The sequence below is a fragment of the Nerophis lumbriciformis genome, linkage group LG31 (assembly GCF_033978685.3).
Source record: "Nerophis lumbriciformis linkage group LG31, RoL_Nlum_v2.1, whole genome shotgun sequence".
NCBI classification, from domain to species: domain Eukaryota; kingdom Metazoa; phylum Chordata; class Actinopteri; order Syngnathiformes; family Syngnathidae; genus Nerophis; species Nerophis lumbriciformis.
Genome location: NC_084578.2, coordinates 220984 through 244685, shown reverse-complemented (window position 1 = coordinate 244685; position 23702 = coordinate 220984). Strand labels below are relative to the sequence as shown.

General features: G+C 42.7%; 1 protein-coding gene across 4 annotated transcripts; it reads right to left on the bottom strand.

Annotated features, from left to right (window-relative positions):
* Positions 1-4657: 4657 nt before the first annotated feature.
* lcp1 (lymphocyte cytosolic protein 1 (L-plastin)) lies at positions 4658-16040 on the bottom strand. 4 transcript variants are annotated; one of them, XM_061926192.2, is made up of 16 exons: positions 15877-16040; positions 14478-14580; positions 14261-14409; positions 14073-14196; positions 13667-13799; positions 13402-13483; positions 13176-13341; positions 12957-13099; positions 12575-12670; positions 11296-11491; positions 11152-11230; positions 10965-11079; positions 10768-10901; positions 10071-10191; positions 8973-9097; positions 4658-5570 (listed from the first exon to the last, which is right to left on the bottom strand). In XM_061926192.2, the coding sequence occupies exons 2-16, from the start codon at positions 14545-14547 to the stop codon at positions 5438-5440; spliced, it is 1866 nt and encodes a 621-aa protein (XP_061782176.1). In that variant the 5' UTR covers positions 14548-14580; positions 15877-16040; the 3' UTR covers positions 4658-5437. The 4 variants fall into 4 exon arrangements, with proteins under 4 accessions (XP_061782176.1, XP_061782177.1, XP_061782178.1 ...); XM_061926193.2 differs by having other exon boundaries at positions 14478-14556; positions 15877-16018; XM_061926194.2 differs by lacking the exon at positions 15877-16040 and adding an exon at positions 15730-15748 and having other exon boundaries at positions 14478-14556.
* Between the last annotated feature and the right edge of the window lie 7662 nt (positions 16041-23702).

The following is a 23702-nucleotide window of genomic DNA, read 5'->3' as shown; positions in this document are numbered from 1 at the left end:
TTTTAGCCACCTAAAAAAAGACAAAAATAGTCAAATAAAGGTCAGTAAAAATGTATACTTTTTTATGAATATGTGTACCGTTTTAGCTAGCTTTCTGACATACTGTTGGTTGTTTACCTCAGTGGTCCCCAACCACCGGGCCGCGGCCCGGTACTGGTCCGTGGATCGATTGGTATCGGGCCGCCCGAGAAGGAATTTTTTTTCTTTTCTTTTTTTAATTAAATCAACATAAAAAACACAAGATACACTTACAAGTAGTGCACCAACCCAAAACAACTCTCTCCCCCCTTTTGTTCTGGGCATTGAACATGAAGACTCTTCCTTCACTGTTCCGAGTGGCCATGAGAGTCTTGGCAGTGCCTGCCTCCAGTGCTCCAGCAGGAGCGAGTTTTCAGCCATGGTGGCATCATACTACGCCCCCATCGTGCACAAATGACTGACAGACTCTTGGCTAATTTGGTCTTTTGCAAATGCAATGCAGCATAGGGCCCTGACATATAAAAAGTACAACTTTTTTGTTATGTTCACGTATATGTCATGTTTTTTCAATGTTAACACTTTTGTACAAATAAGTACATTTGCACTTTATTTTTCAATGTGTTTGTTCTGTAAAGGAATGAGTTAATGTTTAAAATGACTGGTTAATAGTGCTATTATAAAGTGCAATGTCAGCACAATTTTCTTTCCTGCAATTTAAAATGCACTTGTTTTAATAAATAAATACAGCGTTTGAAAAGCATACACAATCTGTGTTAATATATTAGTCTGTGGTTAAAAGGACTTGAAAGGACTCGAAACTCAAAATGCAGGACTTAGGACTTGACTTGAGACTTTCCAGTCTTGACTTTGGACTTGACTCGGGGCTTGCCTGTCTTGACTCGGGACTTGACTCGGACTTGAGGGCAAAGACTTGAGACTTACTTGTGACTTGCAAAACAATGACTTGGTCCCACCTCTGCCTCTTAGTGACTCCGGTAAAGGAGATGGACTGAGCTGATATTTGTCACGACGTTTTGATCAGGGTGCTGCAGATAAACAGATGGAGATCACGCTCCATACAGTTGAGTTTTGGTGAAGCTGTTTTGGAACTGACCATACATGATGGCTGTAGATTTGTCGGCTGATGACCAGTGATTCTCTGGCGCCTTTAGGCTGATTTCCGTGTTGGTCGGGGTGTTAACTTCGGGTCTGCTCCGCTTGGCGGGTTCATCGCCGTCTACGAGTAGAAGTGGGCTGCGTTCGAGATATAAGACGGCCGTTCCACAAAAAGTACACGTGTATAATTGTTATTAGTGTCCGGACTGGGGTGGGTTCTATTTTGTTAATGTGTGTGTGTATTGGTGAATGTTGAAAAGTGTGTTGGATGTGGAGTGATTCATTTTTTTTGGTGGTTGATCGCTGCAAGTTTGTTTGTTTAAATGTGTATCTTTCCAGGTACAAATTGTGTAAAAGCCTCAAGGTTTGAATATAAAAGAGGTTCAGATAAAAATAGGTTCAAATAAAAACAAGTGAAATATTAAATATTGGACACTGGCAGGTGAAAGATTCCAAAAAGATGATAGAGGTGAGGAGTGAGAGAAAAGTAAAAATAGATAAAGAAATGAAAAGAAATCAATAAGAATAATTAAATGCAAAATGGAATAAACTAATGCGTACGCCAGATAATGTGGGGGTATTGAAATAAGATATGAAGAAAATGTGGACTGAAGATATACATATACGTATTTATATATATATATATATATATATATATATATATATATATAGTGTTCTCATGAGGGACCCAATGATGATAAATAAATATATATAATTAAAATATTGGAACAAATAAGATCCTAGATTAATAACTATAATAAGAGTCAATATGTATAGCATGATAAAGTGATATAAAATAAGTTATATGTTTAGAGGCTGAGGAAAAAAAGGGGGGGGAAACGCTCGCCTTATCTCTTAACACACAACTTTGTGTGTGTGTGTGACTGGAGCCTAACACACTGTGTGTGTGTGTGTGTGTGTGTGTGTGTGTGTGTGTGTGTGTGTGTGTGTGTGTGTGTGTGTGTGTGTGCAGGGAGGTCATGGAGTTTTGACCCCATGGTTAGAATTGGGTGTTTTATTGACATAAACACATGTGGACTTAACGTTCTTAAGGACCTCTGGAGATCTGGCTTTTACGGCATGGTAATAAATGAACAAGAATAAATGCATGCTTTTATTTTGTCAATTGTTACACATGATAGGAATTATTGCAAATATATATATACAATTTTTAGTTGATTTTCAATTGTACTTAAAATACATGAAGTAGTACGTATAATCTTTAAATTAGTAGTATTGATTTAACGTTTACTAGGACAATTAATGCTGTGGTTTTAAAGGTCATATGCACAATTGGACCAAGCAGGAGGATACAAACAAGGCTGGTGACAGAGCAGCAAGGAAACAACTCCTCAATTTACAGATCGCTGAAACTAAAATGTCAAAAGAAACGAAAGGTCAAAAATCAGCTAAAGTATATTCAGCAGTGGGTGAACTTGCTTTTGAGCTCCAACAGACAGAGGGAAGAATCCTCAACAAACGTGAAATTAGACCCTCAAACTCGGGTGGTGGACGCGGTGCTTCATGGTCAGTCAAGAGTGGAAACTGTTTTGCATGCGACCAGCCAGGTCACTGGTCATGTGACTGTTTCAACTTCTCTAAACAAGACAGCTTACGATTTGCAGCCAAAACATCATACAGGCGTGGCAAAGGACGCCCACAGCAGGAAATACAGACAGTCCCCCTGCTGGACATAAGTGTCAAAGGCAAAGGACGCCCACAGCAGGGGCCCCAGCAGGAAATCCAGACAGTCCCCCTGCTGGACATAAGTGTCAAAGGCAAAGGACGCCCACAGCAGGGGCCCCAGCAGGAAATCCAGACAGTCCCCCTGCTGGACATACTAAGTGTCAACAGACAATGTTATCAGTTCATGTTTGACACTGGTGCCACACACTCATTTTTGAATGAGGTGGTTCCAAAGAAACTGTGTGCTTCCTTTTTTTGAAGGTGGAAGGCTTCGCTGTGATCACAAGAAAGATACCTGTCACCAAACCACTTCCGGTTCAGATTGCTGGACACTCATTGAAGTGTCCCTTCGTGGTCGACCTGCACACACCTTGCCTGCTTGGTAATGACCTGCTTTACAAACTATACCCTGACATTCAATATCGCACAGAAGGAACCTTCCTGGTGTTACCTGACAGCATAACCATCAAACTGCAACACCACTACTCCATGAGCATGAGCTCATACCACAGCCTGAAGCACCAGAAATGGCTGACATCTACTGGGTACGCCTCCTCCCAGGAACGAGTGAAGGACAAGGACTGATCCAACTGTTCCATCAGTGAAAGCCCTGGCTGACTGAGCTGCGTCCGTGTGAACCTACCACCACCTGACCTGCCACATGTATGATCACCAGTTAGACCACTCATACTAGGAGCCCTTTGACTCCTATATATGTTGGAACTCAAGGTGTGGCCGCTCATGTTGACCTATCCTTACAACAACTAGCATGGTATAAGATGGACACAATTGCCGTCCCACATTGTTCCCTTGCTCTCTGTCCCGCCTACGAAACCAAAGACTTCGGTGGAATGATGAAACAGGGGGTAGCTGCCGCTGATTGAACCGACACGTAAATACCACATTTTCAATTGTTTGGGTTGTCTGTTGAAAACATAGCTATGGGCTGCAATGTGGACACTCCTGCTGTAGGCTACGAGGAGCTAGCAGCTGAGCTAAAACAACACATTTAATCATATCAAATAATTATAGTTGCTTATTACTTCCACAAAAGGAGTCCAATCTCCCTTCTATCGGAGTCACTAAGAAGGTCACTAAAAATGGGCCTTTACCGCTGCAGCTCCACAAAAACAAATGTGTCACATTCACAGACTTATCAACAATTTTTTATAATCAAATGTACCACCAGCTAGTTAAAATGCCCTTACTTTAGCTGTATCCAAACTGTGCTAACCTGGTGTACTTGCAGAAGAAGAAGAAGAGGTGAACAAATGTATTTGCCTCAAATAGTCTGTGCTAAACACTCCTGAACCACCTTATCACAATTCTATTAACAGTTAGCCTTTTATTAAAACCAAAAAAATGACAAGTTTTCTTTCTTCCCAGATGATTAATGTTAATGTTCAAACAAACACACAGACAATATAATCACATATATAGCAACCCAAGCCAACCATATCGCAGGTTGTTTTTGGACAACTTGACCAAACCCACTTTTTATCAAAATATGTTTAGCAATTAGTCTTACTAGTCCCGACCATCTCCAGACAGACAGCGTTTACACATTAAGCAAAATTGTAGTGCAACTCTGTCTGCTCTGAGAGACCGAGAGTGGATGTGGACCGCAGCTTTCTAACCCATCCTGTTCGTGACACCAATTTTATGTGGTGGAAATGTCGGAATCTTAAACAGGAACAAAAGAAAATTTGTTACAACAGTTTTATTTCCTCATAATCAGATGGTACAAGGTTGGATTGGGTTGCCATGATTACAGACGTCTCCGGGGACGTTGGATGATGCGCTCTCGTGAACGAGCGCACACACACCAGACTTGGTCCAACGTGGTTAAATATTATGGACTACAATTCATCAAACATGGTGTTCAGACTTTTATTTGACAAACTCAAGGAGAATGAGATCAAATGTTGGTGAAAAGTCTAACAAAAATGAACATTTTTGGTATTGGGAGTTTTTTTTTTGTAAAGCAGTAGATGTTTTCTATGTATGACATTTACATGTATCAGGTATGACATCATCATGCAGGTATGACATGATATCAGGTATGACATCATCATGCATCTATGGCATGGTATATGTGATATGACATGATCATGCAGGTATGACATGGTATATGAGATATGATATGGTATGAGATATGACATCATGCATCTATAACATGTTATATGACATCATGCAGGTATGACATGGTATATGATATATGACATGATCATGCAAGTATGACATGATCATGCAGGTATAACATGGTATAGGAGATATGACATCATGCATCTATGACATGTTATATGAGATATGACATGATCATGTAGGCATGACATGGTATATGAGATATGACATGGTATGAGATATGACATCATCATGCATCCATGACATGGTAATGAGATATGACATCATGCAGGTATGACATGGTATATGAGATATGACATGCAGGTATGACATGGTATATGAGATATGACATGATCATGCAGGTATGACATGGTATATGAGATATGACATGATCATGCAGGTATGGCATGGTATATGAGATATGACATGATCATGCAGGTATGGCATGGTATATGAGATATGACATGATCATGCAGATATGACATGGTATATGAGATATGACATGATCATGCAGATATGACATGGTATATGATCATATGTGCTTCATGGCGCGAGCCATCAGGCAGGCAAACACAGTCATCACCATCTTGGACTTGACTTCCACTAAGTCCTCAGGCAGCGCGTACACACGGGCGCCAATCTTCCTCGCCATGGAGATGGCATACCTGCAACATCATCATCATCATGCACATCATCATCATCATTATGCACATCATCAACATGTACATCATCATCATGCACATCATCATTATCATGTACATCATCATTGTGACACCCGCATTTCAGGCTCTGGAAACATTGTGTGGAAACGCTCCCCACCCACACTGCTTGGTGCCTTGTCTGAGCTGCTGTAACTTAGATTACCATAGTAACTCATTAGATTACCATAGTAACTCATTAGATTACCATAGTAACTCATTAGATTACCATAGTAAATAATTAGATTAGTGAAAAAGTGCAGATTCCAACCATTGAAATACTTTGTATAGATGAAGACTTACGCTAATTAGTAAAGATGAGTTCACATCATAATGGCAGCTGCACTTTCCATCTTAAAGATCTAAAAACATTATTTGGGAATGTCCGGCGGGCCACATTGAAAAGCTTAAAGGGCCACATGCGGCCCCCGGGCCTTCATTTGCCCAGGTGTGCTCCAGAAGAAGCAGATACCAGCCAGCACATGGCCTCTTCAACCTGCTACCCTCCAGAAGGAAAAAAGGAAAGGCCATGTAACACAGTGGTGAACATGCCCTTTCCCAACTTCTTTGGCACGTGTTGCAGCCATGAAATTATAAGTTCATTATTATTTGCAAAAAAAAATAAAGTTTATGAGTTTGAACATCAAATATGTTGTCTTTGTAGCATATTCAACTGAATATGGCTTGAAAATGATTTGCAAATCATTGTATTCCGTTTATATTTACATCTAACACCATTTCCCAACTCATATGGAAACGGGGTTTGTATATCATCATGCACATCATCATGTATATCATCATGCACATCATCATGTATATCATGCACATCATCATGTATATCATGCACCTCATCATGTATATCATGCACATCATCATGTATATCATCATGCACATCATCATGTATATCATGCACATCATCATGTATATCATGCACATCATCATGTATATCATCATGCACATCATCATGTATATCATGCACATCATCATGTATATCATGCACATCATCATGTATATCATGCACATCATCATGTATATCATGCACATCATCATGTATATCATCATGCACATCATCATGTATATCATCATGCACATCATCATGTATATCATCATGCACATCATCATGTATATCATGCACATCATCATGTATATCATCATGCACATCATCATGTACATCGTCATGCACATCATCATGTATATCATCATGCACATCATCATGTATATCATGCACATCATCATGTATATCATCATGCACATCATCATGTATATAATCATGCACATCATCATGTATATCATGCACATCATCATGTATATCATCATGCACATCATCATGTACATCGTCATGCACATCATGTATATCGTCATGCACATCATCATGTATATCATCATGCACATCATCATGTATATCATGCACATCATCATGTATATCATCATGCACATCATCATGTATATCATCATGCACATCATCATGTATATCATGCACATCATCATGTATATCATCATGCACATCATCATGTATATCATGCACATCATCATGTATATCATGCACATCATCATGTATATCATGCACATCATCATGTATATCATCATGCACATCATCATGTATATCATGCACATCATCATGTATATCATCATGCACATCATCATGTACATCGTCATGCACATCATCATGTATATCATCATGCACATCATCATGTATATCATGCACATCATCATGTATATCATCATGCACATCATCATGTATATAATCATGCACATCATCATGTATATCATGCACATCATCATGTATATCATCATGCACATCATCATGTACATCGTCATGCACATCATCATGTATATCATGCACATCATCATGTATATCATCATGCACATCATCATGTATATCATGCACATCATCATGTATATCATGCACATCATCATGTATATCATGCACATCATCATGTATATCATGCACATCATCATGTATATCATCATGCACATCATCATGTATATCATCATGCACATCATCATGTATATCATCATGCACATCATCATGTATATCATGCACATCATCATGTATATCATCATGCACATCATCATGTACATCGTCATGCACATCATCATGTATATCATCATGCACATCATCATGTATATCATGCACATCATCATGTATATCATCATGCACATCATCATGTATATAATCATGCACATCATCATGTATATCATGCACATCATCATGTATATCATCATGCACATCATCATGTACATCGTCATGCACATCATCATGTATATCGTCATGCACATCATCATGTATATCATCATGCACATCATCATGTATATCATGCACATCATCATGTATATCATCATGCACATCATCATGTATATCATCATGCACATCATCATGTATATCATCATGCACATCATCATGTATATCATGCACATCATCATGTATATCATCATGCACATCATCATGTATATCATGCACATCATCATGTATATCATGCACATCATCATGTATATCATGCACATCATCATGTATATCATGCACATCATCATGTATATCATCATGTATATCATCATGCACATCATCATGTATATCATCATGCACATCATCATGTATATCATGCACATCATCATGTATATCATCATGCACATCATCATGTACATCGTCATGCACATCATCATGTATATCATCATGCACATCATCATGTATATCATGCACATCATCATGTATATCATCATGCACATCATCATGTATATAATCATGCACATCATCATGTATATCATGCACATCATCATGTATATCATCATGCACATCATCATGTACATCGTCATGCACATCATCATGTATATCGTCATGCACATCATCATGTATATCATCATGCACATCATCATGTATATCATGCACATCATCATGTATATCATCATGCACATCATCATGTATATCATCATGCACATCATCATGTATATCATGCACATCATCATGTATATCATGCACATCATCATGTATATAATCATGCACATCATCATGTACATCATGCACATCACCATGTATATCATGCACATCATCATGTATATCATGCACATCATCATGTATATCATGCACATCATCATGTATATCATCATGCACATCATCATGTATATCATGCACATCATCATGTACATCATGCACATCATCATGTATATCATCATGCACATCATCATGTATATCATGCACATCATCATGTATATCATCATGCACATCATCATGTATATCATGCACATCATCATGTACATCATGCACATCATCATGTATATCATCATGCACATCATCATGTACATCATGCACATCATCATGTATATCATGCACATCATCACGCACAAGCAGGTGGCAACCAAGACAGGTGGACATACTTTGCGTTATTCAGTTTCTCATCTTCAGTCAGTTGGTCCGTCTTCAGCAGGTCGTATCGGATGGATCCAGGCTGGATGGCGTCGATCAGGTCCAGCACGGGCAGACTGGTGCTGATGGACGTGTCCTACCAACACATGAAGATGAAACGTGAAGAAGATGAAACATGGAGATGAAACATGAAGATAAAAACATGAAGAATATGAAACATGAAGATGAATGAAACATGAAGAAGATGAAACATAAAGGTGAAACATGAAGATGAAACATGAAGATGAAAATGGAAGATGAAACATGAAGAAGATGAAACATGAAGATGAAACATGAAGATGAAACATGAAGATGAAACATGAAGATGAAACATAAAGGTGAAACATGAAGATGAAAATGGAAGATGAAACATGAAGAAGATGAAACATGAAGATGAAACATGAAGATGAAACATGAGGATGAAACATTAAGATGAAAAATGAAGATGAAACATAAGATAAAACAAAGATGAAAAATGAAGATGAAACATGATGAAGATGAAACATGAAGAAGATAAAACATGATGAAACATGAGGATGAAACATTAAGATGAAAAATGAAGATGAAACATAAGAAGATAAAACAAAGATGAAAAATGAAGATGAAACATGATGAAGAGGAAACATGAAGAAGATGAAACATGAAGAAGATGAAACATGAAGATGAAACATGAGGATGAAACATTAAGATGAAAAATGAAGATGAAACATAAGAAGATAAAACAAAGATGAAAAATGAAGATGAAACATGATGAAGATGAAACATGAAGAAGATGAAAAATGAATATGAAACATGAAGATGAAACATGAAGATGAAACATGAGGATGAAACATTAAGATGAAAAATTAAGATGAAACATAAGAAGATAAAACAAAGATGAAAAATGAAGATGAAACATGAAGAAGATGAAACATGAAGATGACACATGAAGATGAAACATGAAGATGAAACATGAAGAATATGAAACATGAAGATGCAAAATTAAGATGAAACATGAAGAATATGAAACATGAAGATGAAAAATTAAGATGAAACATGAAAAAGATGAAACATGAAGAAGATGATGTCACCTTGAAACTGGAGATGGAAGGTTTGTTGTGTTGAGTCAGGGTGTTGTTGACCCAAACAACGATGACGTCATCATTCACCTTCTGACCATCACCAAGATCCTCCAGGATGTTCAAAGTGTATCTGAAGAGTGAAATACATCTTCATCCATCTTTTCTATTCGTCTTCATCCATCTTTTCTATTCGTCTTCATCCATCTTTTCTATTCGTCTTCATCCATCTTTTCTATTTTTCTTCATCCATCTTTTCTATTTGTCTTCATCCATCTTTTCTGTTTCTATTCATCCATCCATCCACCCATCCATCCCTTCATCTACTATCATCCCTTCATCGACCATCCATCCCTTCATCTACCTATCCGTCCATCATCCATCTACCTATCCATCCATCATACATCTGCCCATCCATCCAACTACCTATCCCTCTATCATCCATCTGCCCATCCATCCATCCGTCCATGTACCTATCCATCCATCATCCATCTATCCTTCATCCATCCATCCATCCATCATCCATCTACCATCCATCCCTTCATCTATCCATCCATCCCTTCATCTACCATCCATCCATTCACCTACCCATTAATCCATCCACCCATCCATCCATCTACCAATCCATCCATCATCCATCCTTCCATGTCCCTATCCATCCATCATCCATCTACCAATCCATCCATCCCTTCCTTTTGCCGATGCTTACCTCCTCATGAGCTGCCAAAGAAGAGCGAGTGTGAGAGTTCGATTCCCGGCATGCAGGTCCCGGCCCGCGATGCCCACCAGAGAGAACTTGGCCTCCTTCTTGCCAAGTTCTACGGCGTAGTTGCAGTTCTCCAACTGGAGGGGGCGTCACATGTTGAACCCTCAAGAGTTATGGTCTTGTTCCTGAGAAGTTCTTACCTTCCTCATGTTGCTGCCCAGTTTAGGGTAAGGGGGTTTGTTGACACGGTCCCAGTCTACTGGAACCTTGATCTTCTGGTACAGCTGGAAGATAACCAGGGCGTCGTCGATATCGCTGGCACGCACAAACACGCCTGTTAGAACTCCTTGCAGCCATGAGGACCCGAGAGACCTGAGGATGGCTTACCTGTAGAGGTGGTTGACTCGAGGGTTGACCCCCAAAGAGTTCATCCAGTTCCTGAAGGTGCGCTCCTCCCTGGTCTCTCCTGAAGGCCAAGCAGATGTTTCCAAACCAGAAGACAAAAACCACTGGGTATGTGTCGGTCCTCACCTTCGATGGAGCTCCAGTCAATGTCCTGGTTCTCGGACTTCTTCAGGGCCGGGTACTTGTTGAAGAGGTTGGCCACGAAGGCCAGGTTGAGTTTGGGGTTGCCACGGACCACGTCGGTCGCCATGACGAATTGTCGACATCCCAGCTTGTCAGCCTGCTCCAGCATGCACTCGGCACGTTTCAGATCTTCTTTCTCCTAGCCAACCCAACAAGAACCGGTTAGGGTTAGGCTCCGTTTGAAATGGAACTTGGCTTTAAGATTAGAACGAGGGTTAGCCTTTGAGTTAGGGTTAGGTTATGAAAAGAGCTTGGGTTAGGGTTGGTTTTGGTTTTAGGGTTGGGCCTAGGTATTAGCTGAGGGCTACAATTGGGGTTAGCGTTTGAGTTAGGGTTTGGTTATGAAAATGGCTGGGGTTAGGGTTGTTTTAGGGGTTAGGTTGCGGTTAGGGTTGGTATTGATTTTAGGGTTGGACTTGGGTATTAGCTGAGGGCTACAATTGGGGTTAGCGTTTGAGTTAGGGTTAGGTTATGAAAATGTCTGGGGTTTGGGTTGGGTTTAGGTGTTAGGGTTGGTTTTAGGGGTTGGGGTTAGTTTTAGGTGGGGTTTAGGGTTGGCATTGGTTTTAGGGTTGGACTGGGGAATTAACTCAGGGCTACAATTTGGGTTAGCGTTTGAGTTATGGTTAGGTTTTGAAAAGGGCTGGGGTTAGGGTTGGTTTTAGGGGTTAGGCTGGGGTTAAGGTTGGCATTGGTTTTAGGGTTGGACTGGGGAATTAACTCAGGGCTACAATTTGGGTTAGCGTTTGAGTTATGGTTAGGTTTTGAAAAGGGCTGGGGTTAGGGTTGGTTTTAGGGGTTAGGCTGGGGTTAAGGTTGGCATTGGTTTTAGGGTTGGACTTAGGTATTAGCTGAGGGCTAGAATTTGGGTTAGCATTTGAGTTAGGGTTAGGTTATGAAAATAGCTGGTGTTTGGGTTGGTTTTAGGGGTCAGGGTTGGTTTTGGGGGTTAGGTTGGGGTTCAGGTTGGCATTGGTTTTAGGGTTGGATTTAGGTATTAGCTGAGGGCTAGAATTTAGGTTAGGATTTGAGTAAGGGTTGGGATTTTTGGGTGGAACAAAGTGTGTAGCACTTGAGAACATAAAGATGAATACACAACACTGTGGAGCGACCACCTGTTGAAGATAACTAGACCAACCCTTGCAGTCATCATGGATGCTGGATCATGGATTCTGCTGCTGTTTTGGTTAGCAACAAAGGTTGTATCCATAAATGTTCTCACCTTCACTCCCGACATGTCGATGTTGATGGGGGGGATTCCCTCCTCGTCACCTTTGGGTGCCACCTGATTCAGGAGGTTGTAGTACGCTTTGGAGTCCTGCAAAAGAACACGTTGGGCTGGTCTTCTTCAATCAACACTTTGAAGTTGCATTTCATTCCCATTTGGGATCCAGAATCCAACCTGAGTTCTTACATGTTGCCTCGGTCCCAAATGTCTAACCTGGATCAAAGTTGCTTTTTCATTCTGCCGTCTAACAGACATTACATCACACCTTTCTGCACTTACTCGCAAGCAAACAAATGAAAAAAGCTGGCTCAAAGAAAGGACTGGGCAGAACACACGAGGGCGCCATTCCACGTATTTGCGGTGGTGGTGTGCTCACCTTGATGTCGGAGCTGAAGTTGTTGAGCTTTGGAGCGCCAGCTTCCTCCAGGTGGTAGTTAGCCCAGCGCAGAAGAAGTTCCTCTGGTGAGAGCTTCATCAGGTCCTCCAGACTCTCACCATCTCGCAGCAGAGCAATCAGAGCTTCACAAACACACAAAGGAACACAATCAACGCTGATCAAAGTCGCGGAAATAATCCTCGGCCAACATGGCCACACCTTCGTTCCTGCTGAGCTCGATGTCGGCAAATAATCCGATCTTGATGATCTGCCACAGCAGGCCCAGGACCAAGTGCTGCCTGCCTTCCTTCAGGTCTTCGGCGCCGATGTTGACCACGTGGCAGCCGATCGCCGACGCCGAGTTCAGCGCCAGGTTCAGGTTTTCCTATTGAAGCAGATCACATGATGTTCAGACTTCATGGGGTTCCCCTGGTCAAAGTCTCACCTGAATGGTGAAAGGAGTGAGCTTCTTCTTGTTGATGGTCCTCTCATCGATGGTGTCCTCCACAGAGAGGTTGATCATTTTACTGACAGGACGCAAGAGAATTGCTTTCAATTAGGCGGGGCCGGGCTCGGATTGGGATTACAGTTAGGGTAAGGGTTCGGGTTAGACTTGGCGCTGGAGCTAGGATTGTGGTTGGAGTTAGACCTTGGGTCAGGTTTAGGGTTGGATTTGGGGCTGTGTTTGTCAAAATGTATTCTTAAAGTACCATAGAACAATTCCGTCTCCCACTGCCGTGAAAAGATCATTGCTGTTGGGATCAGCCGGCAGGACGTGTTTACAGTCCGGGTCCTTCTCAAGAGCTTTGTTGATCCAGTTGACGAAGGCCACCTTCTCCTCCTCTGTGGACACAGGAAGGTTCTATCAGGCTGCGCTGACACCTTTTAGATGAAACAGTCTCCATCTTGGATCCCAACCACATAAAACCAAAGTCTGTCCCCCTAAATACTCCAGTCTGGAAAGTTTCTCCCAAAAAGAGGACTTTTCCAAAGAGTTTAGTATGTAAACATTGCTCTCCAAAGACCTGATCCCCCAGCTCTGCCTTTTGTGCAGCTCGACAGGTGTGTGTGTGTGTGTGTGTGTGTGTGTGTGTGTGTGTGTGTGTGTGTGCAGACCTGAGTAGGAGTGCTGAGTGCCCGCTTGCTCCGATGTTCCGGCCACGTTGCAGATTCCCTCCTTCTTGTTGATGGCCTTTCTGAAGGTCTTGCCAACCTCAGTGCTCTTCAGGCCTTGAACCATCTGCGCAGGAAGTCCAGGCTGCTGGTAAAGATGTCGGCCATGTTGGATTGTCCTGCCAACTGACCTGCGTGAACTGCTGGAAGGTGAGCTGCTCGCTGGTCTTGGTCAGCTCCTGGACCATCTCTCGGACCCTGAAGCCCGGCAGAGCTAGGTTGGCGGCCCTGAAGAGCTGGTTGAGTTCGTCTTTGCTGATGAAGCCATTGTTGTCCACGTCTGCCAGGAGGGGTTGAAGGTCACCAACTGGAAAGTGATATTTACACCACGCCGGTGGTCTCGCTTACCAATCTTGGCGAAAGCCTCTCTCAGGTCCTCCAGCTCTTCTGGAGAGACGCTTGCCGTGGAGTTGTCCATGTCGGGGTCCTGAAAGTTGCACCACACAACGTCCTGAAATGTGAAATGAAAGCCTTCAGAAGAGGAAGTGTGTGATGCAAACACTTCTCCTCGCTGCTGTCAATTTCCTGCTTCATGCTGAGCACTTCCTGTTTGCCCTTCTCACTCAATAAACCACTTTTAGTTTGGAGATGATTTTCAAAGTCCTGACTGACCTCAGCTTCAGACACCACACGGTGATTGCAGACCTTCTTTCTAAAACAACGCTACATTAGCTTAGCTTAGCTCAGCTTACTTCAGCAGAATGCATGTTTCAGGTTTGCACCCTGGTCCTCTTTAGCAGAATGCATGTTTCAGGTTTGCACCCTGGTCCTCTTTAGCAGAATGCATGTTTCAGGTTTGCACCCTGGTCCTCTTTAGCAGAATGCATGTTTCAGGTTTGCACCCTGGTCCTCTTTAGCAGAATGCATGTTTCAGGTTTGCACCCTTGCATCCTCTTTAGCAGAATGCATGTTTCAGGTTTGCACCCTGGTCCTCTTTAGCAGAATGCATGTTTCAGGTTTGCACCCTGGTCCTCTTTAGCAGAATGCATGTTTCAGGTTTGCACCCTGGTCCTCTTTAGCAGAATGCATGTTTCAGGTTTGCACCCTGGTCCTCTTTAGCAGAATGCATGTTTCAGGTTTGCACCCTTGCATCCTCTTTAGTCCCAAAAAGACTTGACATGACACTCGACTGCGTTGTTGCATTTAGCTGTGAGTCATGAGGCTGAGGAGGAGGAAGTCACATGATCTATATTTGCGATGTATATATTCATCATATTATGTTATGTGCACACCATCATGCTGCCCGTTGATGGTGTGCACACGACACAGGCGGGCATGTGGCTACAACTTCCTCTTCAAGCGCCTGCTGTGGTTTGACTTTTTCTTCCTGTTGATGATGTTCATCAAGGTGGTGTCCTTCATTGTCCTAACTTGACTGGACACCCCACCTTTCACAACAAAACACTCCCCCACACACACACACACACACCTTCAGGGACACACCTGTGGGAATGTCCTGGTGATTAATTGAGAGTGTTGATGATGTTCATCAAGGTGGTGTCCTTCATTGTCCTAACTTGACACCACTCTCCACTGGACACCCCACCTTTCACAACAAAACACTCCCCCCCCCCACACACACACACCTTCAGGGACACACCTGTGGGAATGTCCTGGTGATTAATTGAGAGTGTTGATGATGTTCATCAAGGTGGTGTCCTAACTTGACACCACTCTCCACTGGACTCCCCACCTTTCACAACAAAACACCTGTGGGAATGTCCTGGTGATGTCAGCGTCTTCTTACCTGAAGGCTGCTGTTGTCGTGGCGATGGCTGTGGAGGTGGGCTGCTGAAGTCTGCACTGAGCGATGAGTGACGAGTCATCTAGTCACATCTAGCAGGAAGGAAGTGACACGCCATCAACGCGGTGCGAGCGTGTCCTTATAAGGCAATGAAGACAACCTGATGTCAGCCATGGAAATGACCTGGTGGCCAATGAACAAGAAGACACCTCTTAAATGCTCAAAGTCACCTAGCTTAATCTCTTTTAACTACTAAATACTGACTACTAATTACCATCTACTAACTACAAAATATTGACTACCAACTAATACATACTAACTACTAATGACTAATTACTGACTTACAAAGAATTACTAACTACCAACTAACAACTAGTAAATAATGACTAACATGTGACAACAAACAATTATACACCTATTTAATAATACCACCTTAACATGTGACAACCAAACAATTACACACCTATTTAATAATACCACCTTAACATGTGACAACAAACAATTACACACCTATTTAATAATACCACCTTAACATGTGACAACAAACAATTACACACCTATTTAATAATACCACCTTAACATGTGACAACAAATAATTACACAACTATTTAATAATACCACCTTAACATGTGACAACAAATAATTACACAACTATTTAATAATACCACCTTAACATGTGACAACAAATAATTACACAACTATTTAATAATACCACCTTAACATGTGACAACAAATAATTACACAACTATTTAATAATACCACCTTAACATGTGACAACCAAACAATTACACACCTATTTAATATTACCACCTTAACATGTGACAACCAAATAATTAAACACCTATTTAATAATACCACCTTAACATGTGACAACAAACAATGACACACAGTGACTCAGTAAAGAATCTGGGTAATATATTAGACACAACTCTCTCATTTGAGTCACACTTTGAGAGTGTTACTAAAATAACTCTCTCATTTGAGTCACACTTTAAGAGTGTTACTAAAACAACTCTCTCATTTGAGTCACACTTTAAGAGTGTTACTAAAATAACTCTCTCATTTGAGTCACACTTTAAGAGTGTTACTAAAACAACTCTCTCATTTGAGTCACACTTTGAGAGTGTTACTAAAACAACTCTCTCATTTGAGTCACACTTTGAGAGTGTTACTAAAATAACTCTCTCATTTGAGTCACACATTAAGAGTGTTACTAAAACAACTCTCTCATTTGAGTCACACTTTAAGAGTGTTACTAAAACAAATCTCTCATTTGGGTCACACATTAAGAGTGTTACTAAAACAACTCTCTCCTTTGAGTCACACATTAAGAGTGTTACTAAAAACAAACCTCTCATTTGAGTCACACATTGAGTGTTACTAAAACAACTCTGTCCTTTGAGTCACACATTAAGAGTGTTACTAAAAACAAACCTCTCATTTGAGTCACACATTGAGTGTTATTAAAACAACTCTCTCATTTGAGTCACACTTTAAGAGTGTTACTAAAACAACTCTCTCATTTGAGTCACACTTTAAGAGTGTTACTAAAATAACTCTCTCATTTGAGTCACACTTTAAGAGTGTTACTAAAACAACTCTCTCATTTGAGTCACACTTTGAGAGTGTTACTAAAATAACTCTCATTTGAGTCACACTTTAAGAGTGTTACTAAAACAACTCTCTCATTTGAGTCACACTTTGAGAGTGTTACTAAAATAACTCTCTCATTTGAGTCACACTTTAAGAGTGTTACTAAAACAACTCTCTCATTTGAGTCACACTTTGAGAGTGTTACTAAAACAACTCTCTCATTTGAGTCACACTTTGAGAGTGTTACTAAAACAACTCTCTCATTTGAGTCACACTTTGAGAGTGTTACTAAAACAACTCTCTCATTTGAGTCACACTTTGAGTGTTACTAAAACAACTCTCTCATTTGAGTCACACTTTGAGAGTGTTACTAAAACAACTCTCTCATTTCAGTCACACTTTGAGAGTGTTACTAAAACAACTCTCTCATTTGAGTCACACTTTGAGAGTGTTACTAAAATAACTCTCTCATTTGAGTCACACATTAAGAGTGTTACTAAAACAACTCTCTCATTTGAGTCACACTTTAAGAGTGTTACTAAAACAAATCTCTCATTTGGGTCACACATTAAGAGTGTTACTAAAACAACTCTCTCCTTTGAGTCACACATTAAGAGTGTTACTAAAAACAAACCTCTCATTTGAGTCACACATTGAGTGTTACTAAAACAACTCTATCATTTGAGTCACACATCAAGAGTGTTACTAAAACAACTCTCTCATTTGACTCACACATTAAGAGTGTTACTAAAACAACTCTCTCATTTGAGTCACACTTTAAGAGTGTTACTAAAACAAATCTCTCATTTGAGTCACACATTAAGGGTGTTACTAAAAACAAACCTCTCATTTGAGTCACACATTGAGTGTTACTAAAACAACTATCATTTGAGTCACACATCAAGAGTGTTACTAAAACAACTCTCATTTAAAAAAAAAAAAAAAAAAAAATCCAAGATGGCGGCGCGCACAGACGCAGCGGCTTACGGCTCTCCATTTCAGTGCTCTTTCTTCCTTCTTTTCTTCTTGTTTTTTTTCCTTTTGTGCACCACCTGTACTGCAAACACCCGGTACACCCACCAGTCACTCTTGGATATCGGTAACTCGCACCAGATATCTGTTTCGAGCGACTTTCACCACGAGCACAACATCCCAGATGACATAGCGAGAGCACAGGGCTCTCCGTGGTTGGTTGTCGGGTCTGGGAGACGGCGCAGACGGAGGAGGGAGAGGAAGCAGAAGCGTGGTCGCAGGTCTCTGCGTGGTTGGTTGTCGGGTCTGGGAGACGGCGTAGACGGAGGAGGGAGAGGAAGCAGAAGCGTGGCCGCAGGTCCGGCGTCTTGCTCAGGCTTAGGAAACAACCCCACAAGCCACCTCTACCGAGCCTGTTCCTCTCTAATGCCAGATCCCTTGTACAGAAGATGGACGACCTGGAGTTACAACTTGCTGGAAACCGCTATGTTCGGGACTGTTGTGCTATGATTATCACCGAAACCTGGCTTCACCCGGAAATACCCGATGCTAGCATGCAGCTAGCTGGACGCACTCTGCTCCGCCGGGACAGAACTAAGGACTCCGGTAAGAGCAGAGGAGGGGGGCTCTGTATCTACGTGCATGAGAACTGGTGCAACAACGGGACAATCACTGAACAGCACTGTTGCCCGGACGTGGAGTACATGTCTGTTAGATGTCGGCCTTTTTTTCTCCCGAGAGAGCTGTCTGTTGTTATCATCACGGCTGTGCATATTCCACCGGACGCCAAAGTAAACACAGCGCTCTCTCTTCTGCTGAACACCGTCAACGAACAGCAGCGGGCCCACCCCGACGGTGTTCATATCATAGCAGGGGATTTTAATAAGGCCAATCTGAAGACTGTACTCCCTAAGTTCTACCAGCACGTGAAGTGTTCTACAAGGGGCAAGAACACCCTGGACCACGTGTATACCAACATAAAGCACGCGTACAGAGCTACAACCCTCCCCCAGCTTGGACAGTCAGACCATCTTTCCCTCCTGCTCTCTCCTACCTACACCCCCATCAGACGCCAGGCCAGGCCTTTCACAAAGACTGTTATGACCTGGCCTGACGATGCACTCCCCAAACTTCAGGACTGCTTCCAACACACAGACTGGGACCTCTTCCAACAACAGGAGCTGGAGACAGCCACAGGAACGGTGCTGGACTACATAAAGTTCTGCATCGGGAATGTGACTGTGGAAAAAACCATCCGGGTTTACCCCAACAAGAAACCCTGGATGACCAGCCAGGTCCGCACACTCCTCAGGGCCCGCGACGCAGCCTTCAGGTCAGGGGACAGGGCACTGTACAGTGTTGCTAGAGCCGACCTGAAGAGAGGGATTAAAAAAGCAAAGGCGGACCACAGGAGGTGCATAGAGTCCCATCTGTCCAGCAAAAACTCACGGGAAGTGTGGCGGGGCATTCATGACATCACGAACTTCAGAGGCTGCAATATGACAACTGCGGATCAGAGTGCGACACTGGCAGAGGAGCTTAACTGTTTCTTTGCCCGTTTCGAAACCCCCCAGCGACACTCATCTGCTCCAGCCCTGCCCCCGCCCCCACCGGGCTCCGGCGCCACTCCACTCACTGTACAGGAGCACAGTGTCAGACGAGTGCTCCTGGCTGTGAACCCCAGGAAGGCTACCGGACCAGACGGAGTACCTGGAAAGGTGCTCAGGACGTGCGCCCACCAGCTCGCTCCCCCCCTCACCAGGATCTTCAACCTCTCCCTGGCTCAGGCAGTCATCCCATCCTGCCTGAAGTCATCTACAATAATCCCGGTGCCGAAGAAGTCTCCCATCACCAGCCTGAATGATTACCGACCAGTGGCCCTCACTCCGGTAATCATGAAGTGCTTCGAGCGACTTGTTCTCCAGCACATCAAGGACCATATCCCTCCAGACTTCGACCCCCACCAGTTCGCATACCGGGCGAACAGGTCCACAGAGGACGCCATCGCTGTTGCTCTCCACTCTGCTCTGAACCACCTGGAGCAGCAGCAGAGCTACGTCCGGATGCTCTCTGTGGACTATAGCTCTGCCTTCAATACAATAATCCCGGACAGACTCTGCAATAAACTGGACACTCTTGGCCTCCCCCCTCTCACAAACGCCTGGATAAGGGACTTCCTAACGGACCGACCCCAGAATGTGAGACTTGGCCCGCACCTCTCATCCTCCCGCACGCTGAGCATCGGCTCCCCACAGGGCTGTGTGCTGAGCCCCCTCCTCTACTGCCTTTACACCCATGACTGCAGTCCGGCCCACAGTGACAACCTTACCGTCAAGTTCGCCGACGATACCACAGTGGTCGGGCTCATCTCCAGGGGTGACGAGGCTGCCTACAGAGAGGAGGTCCTGAAGCTGACGGCCTGGTCTTCGGAGAACAACCTCGCTCTCAACACCAGCAAGACCAGAGAGATCATCGTCGACTTCAGGAGGAGCAGCACCGACCCTGCCCCCCTCTACATCAACGGCGAGCGTGTAGAGAGGGTCCACACCTTCAGGTACCTTGGAGTCCACATCTCTAATGACTTCTCCTGGACAGTCAACACCACATCAATCATCAAGAAGGCTCAGCAGCGGCTACACTTCCTTAGAGTCCTCGGGAAGTACAACCTGAAGCCTGACCTGCTGCTGACCTTCTACCGCTCGTCCATCGAGAGCCTGCTGACCTACTGTATTACGGTATGGTACGGCAGCTGCACTGCAGCAGACAGGGAGAGGCTGCAAAGACTGGTCAAGACGGCTCAGAAGATCATCGGCCGCCCTCTCCCCTCTCTGACGGACATCTACACCTCCCGCTGCCTCAACAGAGCCAGTGCCATCATCAAGGACAACACCCACCCTGGCTCTGACCTGTTCCACCTGCTGCCCTCTGGGAAGCGCTACAGGTGCATTAAAACCAAAACAAACAGGCTAAAGAACAGCTTCTTCCCCAGGGCCATAACCATCCTGAACGGACTGCCCCATTGTCCCTCATAACTGCCTTCTCTTCGGTGCAATAACCCATTCCACCAACCACCCTGTTTTTGTTTTTGTTTGTTTTTTTTCATGTATATATTCATTTCACACCATATTCATTGCACTTCTACATTTTTTATATTTTTATATATTTGCACATTGTTTTTCTAGCATGCACACATCGCACTGTATGGAATGGCCTCAATCTCGTTACCTTGCGTAATGACAATAAAGCTGATTCTGATTCTGATTCTGATTCATTTGAGTCACACATCAAGAGTGTTACTAAAACAACTCTCTCATTTGAGTCACACTTTGAGAGTGTTACTAAAACAACTTTCTCATTTGAGTCACACATTAAGAGTTACTAAAACAAATCTCTCATTTGAGTCACACATTAAGGGTGTTACTAAAACAACTCTCTCATTTGAGTCACACTTTAAGAGAGTTACTAAAACAACTCTCTCATTTGACTCACACATCAAGAGTGTTACTAAAACAACTCTCTCATTTGAGTCACACTTTAAGAGTGTTACTAAAACAAATCTTTCATTTGAGTCACATATTAAGAGTATAACAACTCTCTCAGTTGAGTCACACATTAAGAGTGTTACTAAAACAACTCTCTCATTTGAGTCACACATTAAGAGTGTTACTAAAACAACTCTCTCATTTGAGTCACACATTAAGAGTGTTACCATAACTCTCTCATTTGAGTCACACTTTAAGAGTGTTACTAAAACAACTCTCTCATTTGAGTCACACATTAAGAGTGTTACCATAACTCTCTCATTTGAGTCACACTTTAAGAGTGTTACTAAAAAAATACCTCATGTGAGTCACACATTAAGAGTGTTACTTTAACAACTCTCATTTGAGTCACACATTAAGAGTGTTACTATAACAACTTTCTCATTTGAGTCACAGATTAAGAGTGTTACTAAAACAACTCTCTCATTTGAGTCACACATTAAGAGTGTTACTAAAACAACTCTCTCATTTGAGTCACACATTAAGAGTGTTACTAAAACAACAGACTTCTTTCATCTCAGTAATATTACGTCTTGTCTAATTACTGTAACGTATTATTTTCATGTCTCCCTATGTCTAGCATTAAACTATTACACTTGGTACAAAATGTGTCTGTGGTCCCTTCCAAGGTTTCTCATTGTATCCCATTGGTTTAACTTTTTTCTTGCCCTGATGTGGGATCAGAGCCAAGGATGTGGTTGTGGTTTCTGCAGCCCTTTGAGACAATTGTGATTAGGGGCTATATAAATAAACTTTTTGATTGATCTTAATTTTTCCGGAGGACATGACGCATTGTCTTACAGTAGAAGGCTGAGCTAGCTACACAACAAATCAAGCAAACATTTCTAATGTGTCATCCACACATTTCTAACCTACTAGTTGAACTCTGAACACGGCGGTCCAGAACTCACAAATTTAACAGTTTATCCAAAAAAGACCATCTTCCCCTAAAGTTCCCAGAGGACCCCAAATAGTCCTGAAGTACACACAAGGGACTTACCCTTCAAGTCCCAAGTGTACCCAAAGAGTCTGGGGCCTTTTTGGGTGCATTCTAGACCTTTAGGGCAACTCCATTCATTATTGGGACCTTCCCGTACTCCTCCAGGGCCTAAACTGGCTCATAGGTACAAAAAGCGGACTAAAGTCAGGGTTGGGTAAAGAGGAGCACCTTTGAACCCTACTGTGAGTTGAGGATGTTAAAGCTGTCTATTACCTTTCACACCTGTAGGGGGAGCAGGGCTACCCAAGGTTTCTTCGTAAAAATGTCGAAACTGTGGCAACGGTGCTCTGGCCCAGCCCCTGCATGACATCACACACTGGTTCCATGACATCCTCACCTTTGGATCCAGTTCCCGTGTAACAAAGAGCTGAAGTCACATGACACGTGGTGCCAGCAGTCATGAAGAGAAAAGCTTTCAGTTGTCTGTCCAAACATGGCGGAGGAAGGCATGAACTAGGAGCTGGAGACCAGCTGCCGGACGCAGGACAGGTCCTGCCTCAAGCTGCAGGCTGACGTCAGGCTGCTGGAGGCCAAGCTGGCAAAGATGGAGAGGCTGTCGAGGAAAAGGAGCTGGAGTTGACGTATGTCAGAGACAAAATGGACAGCGACGTGCAAGACATCTCCCAGCAGGCTTTGCACTGGAAGCAGCTCTACAAAAACCTGCGCAAGCTTCACTCCCAAAAGCGCTCCGGGAACCAGGAACTGGAAGCCTGTGACTGCTG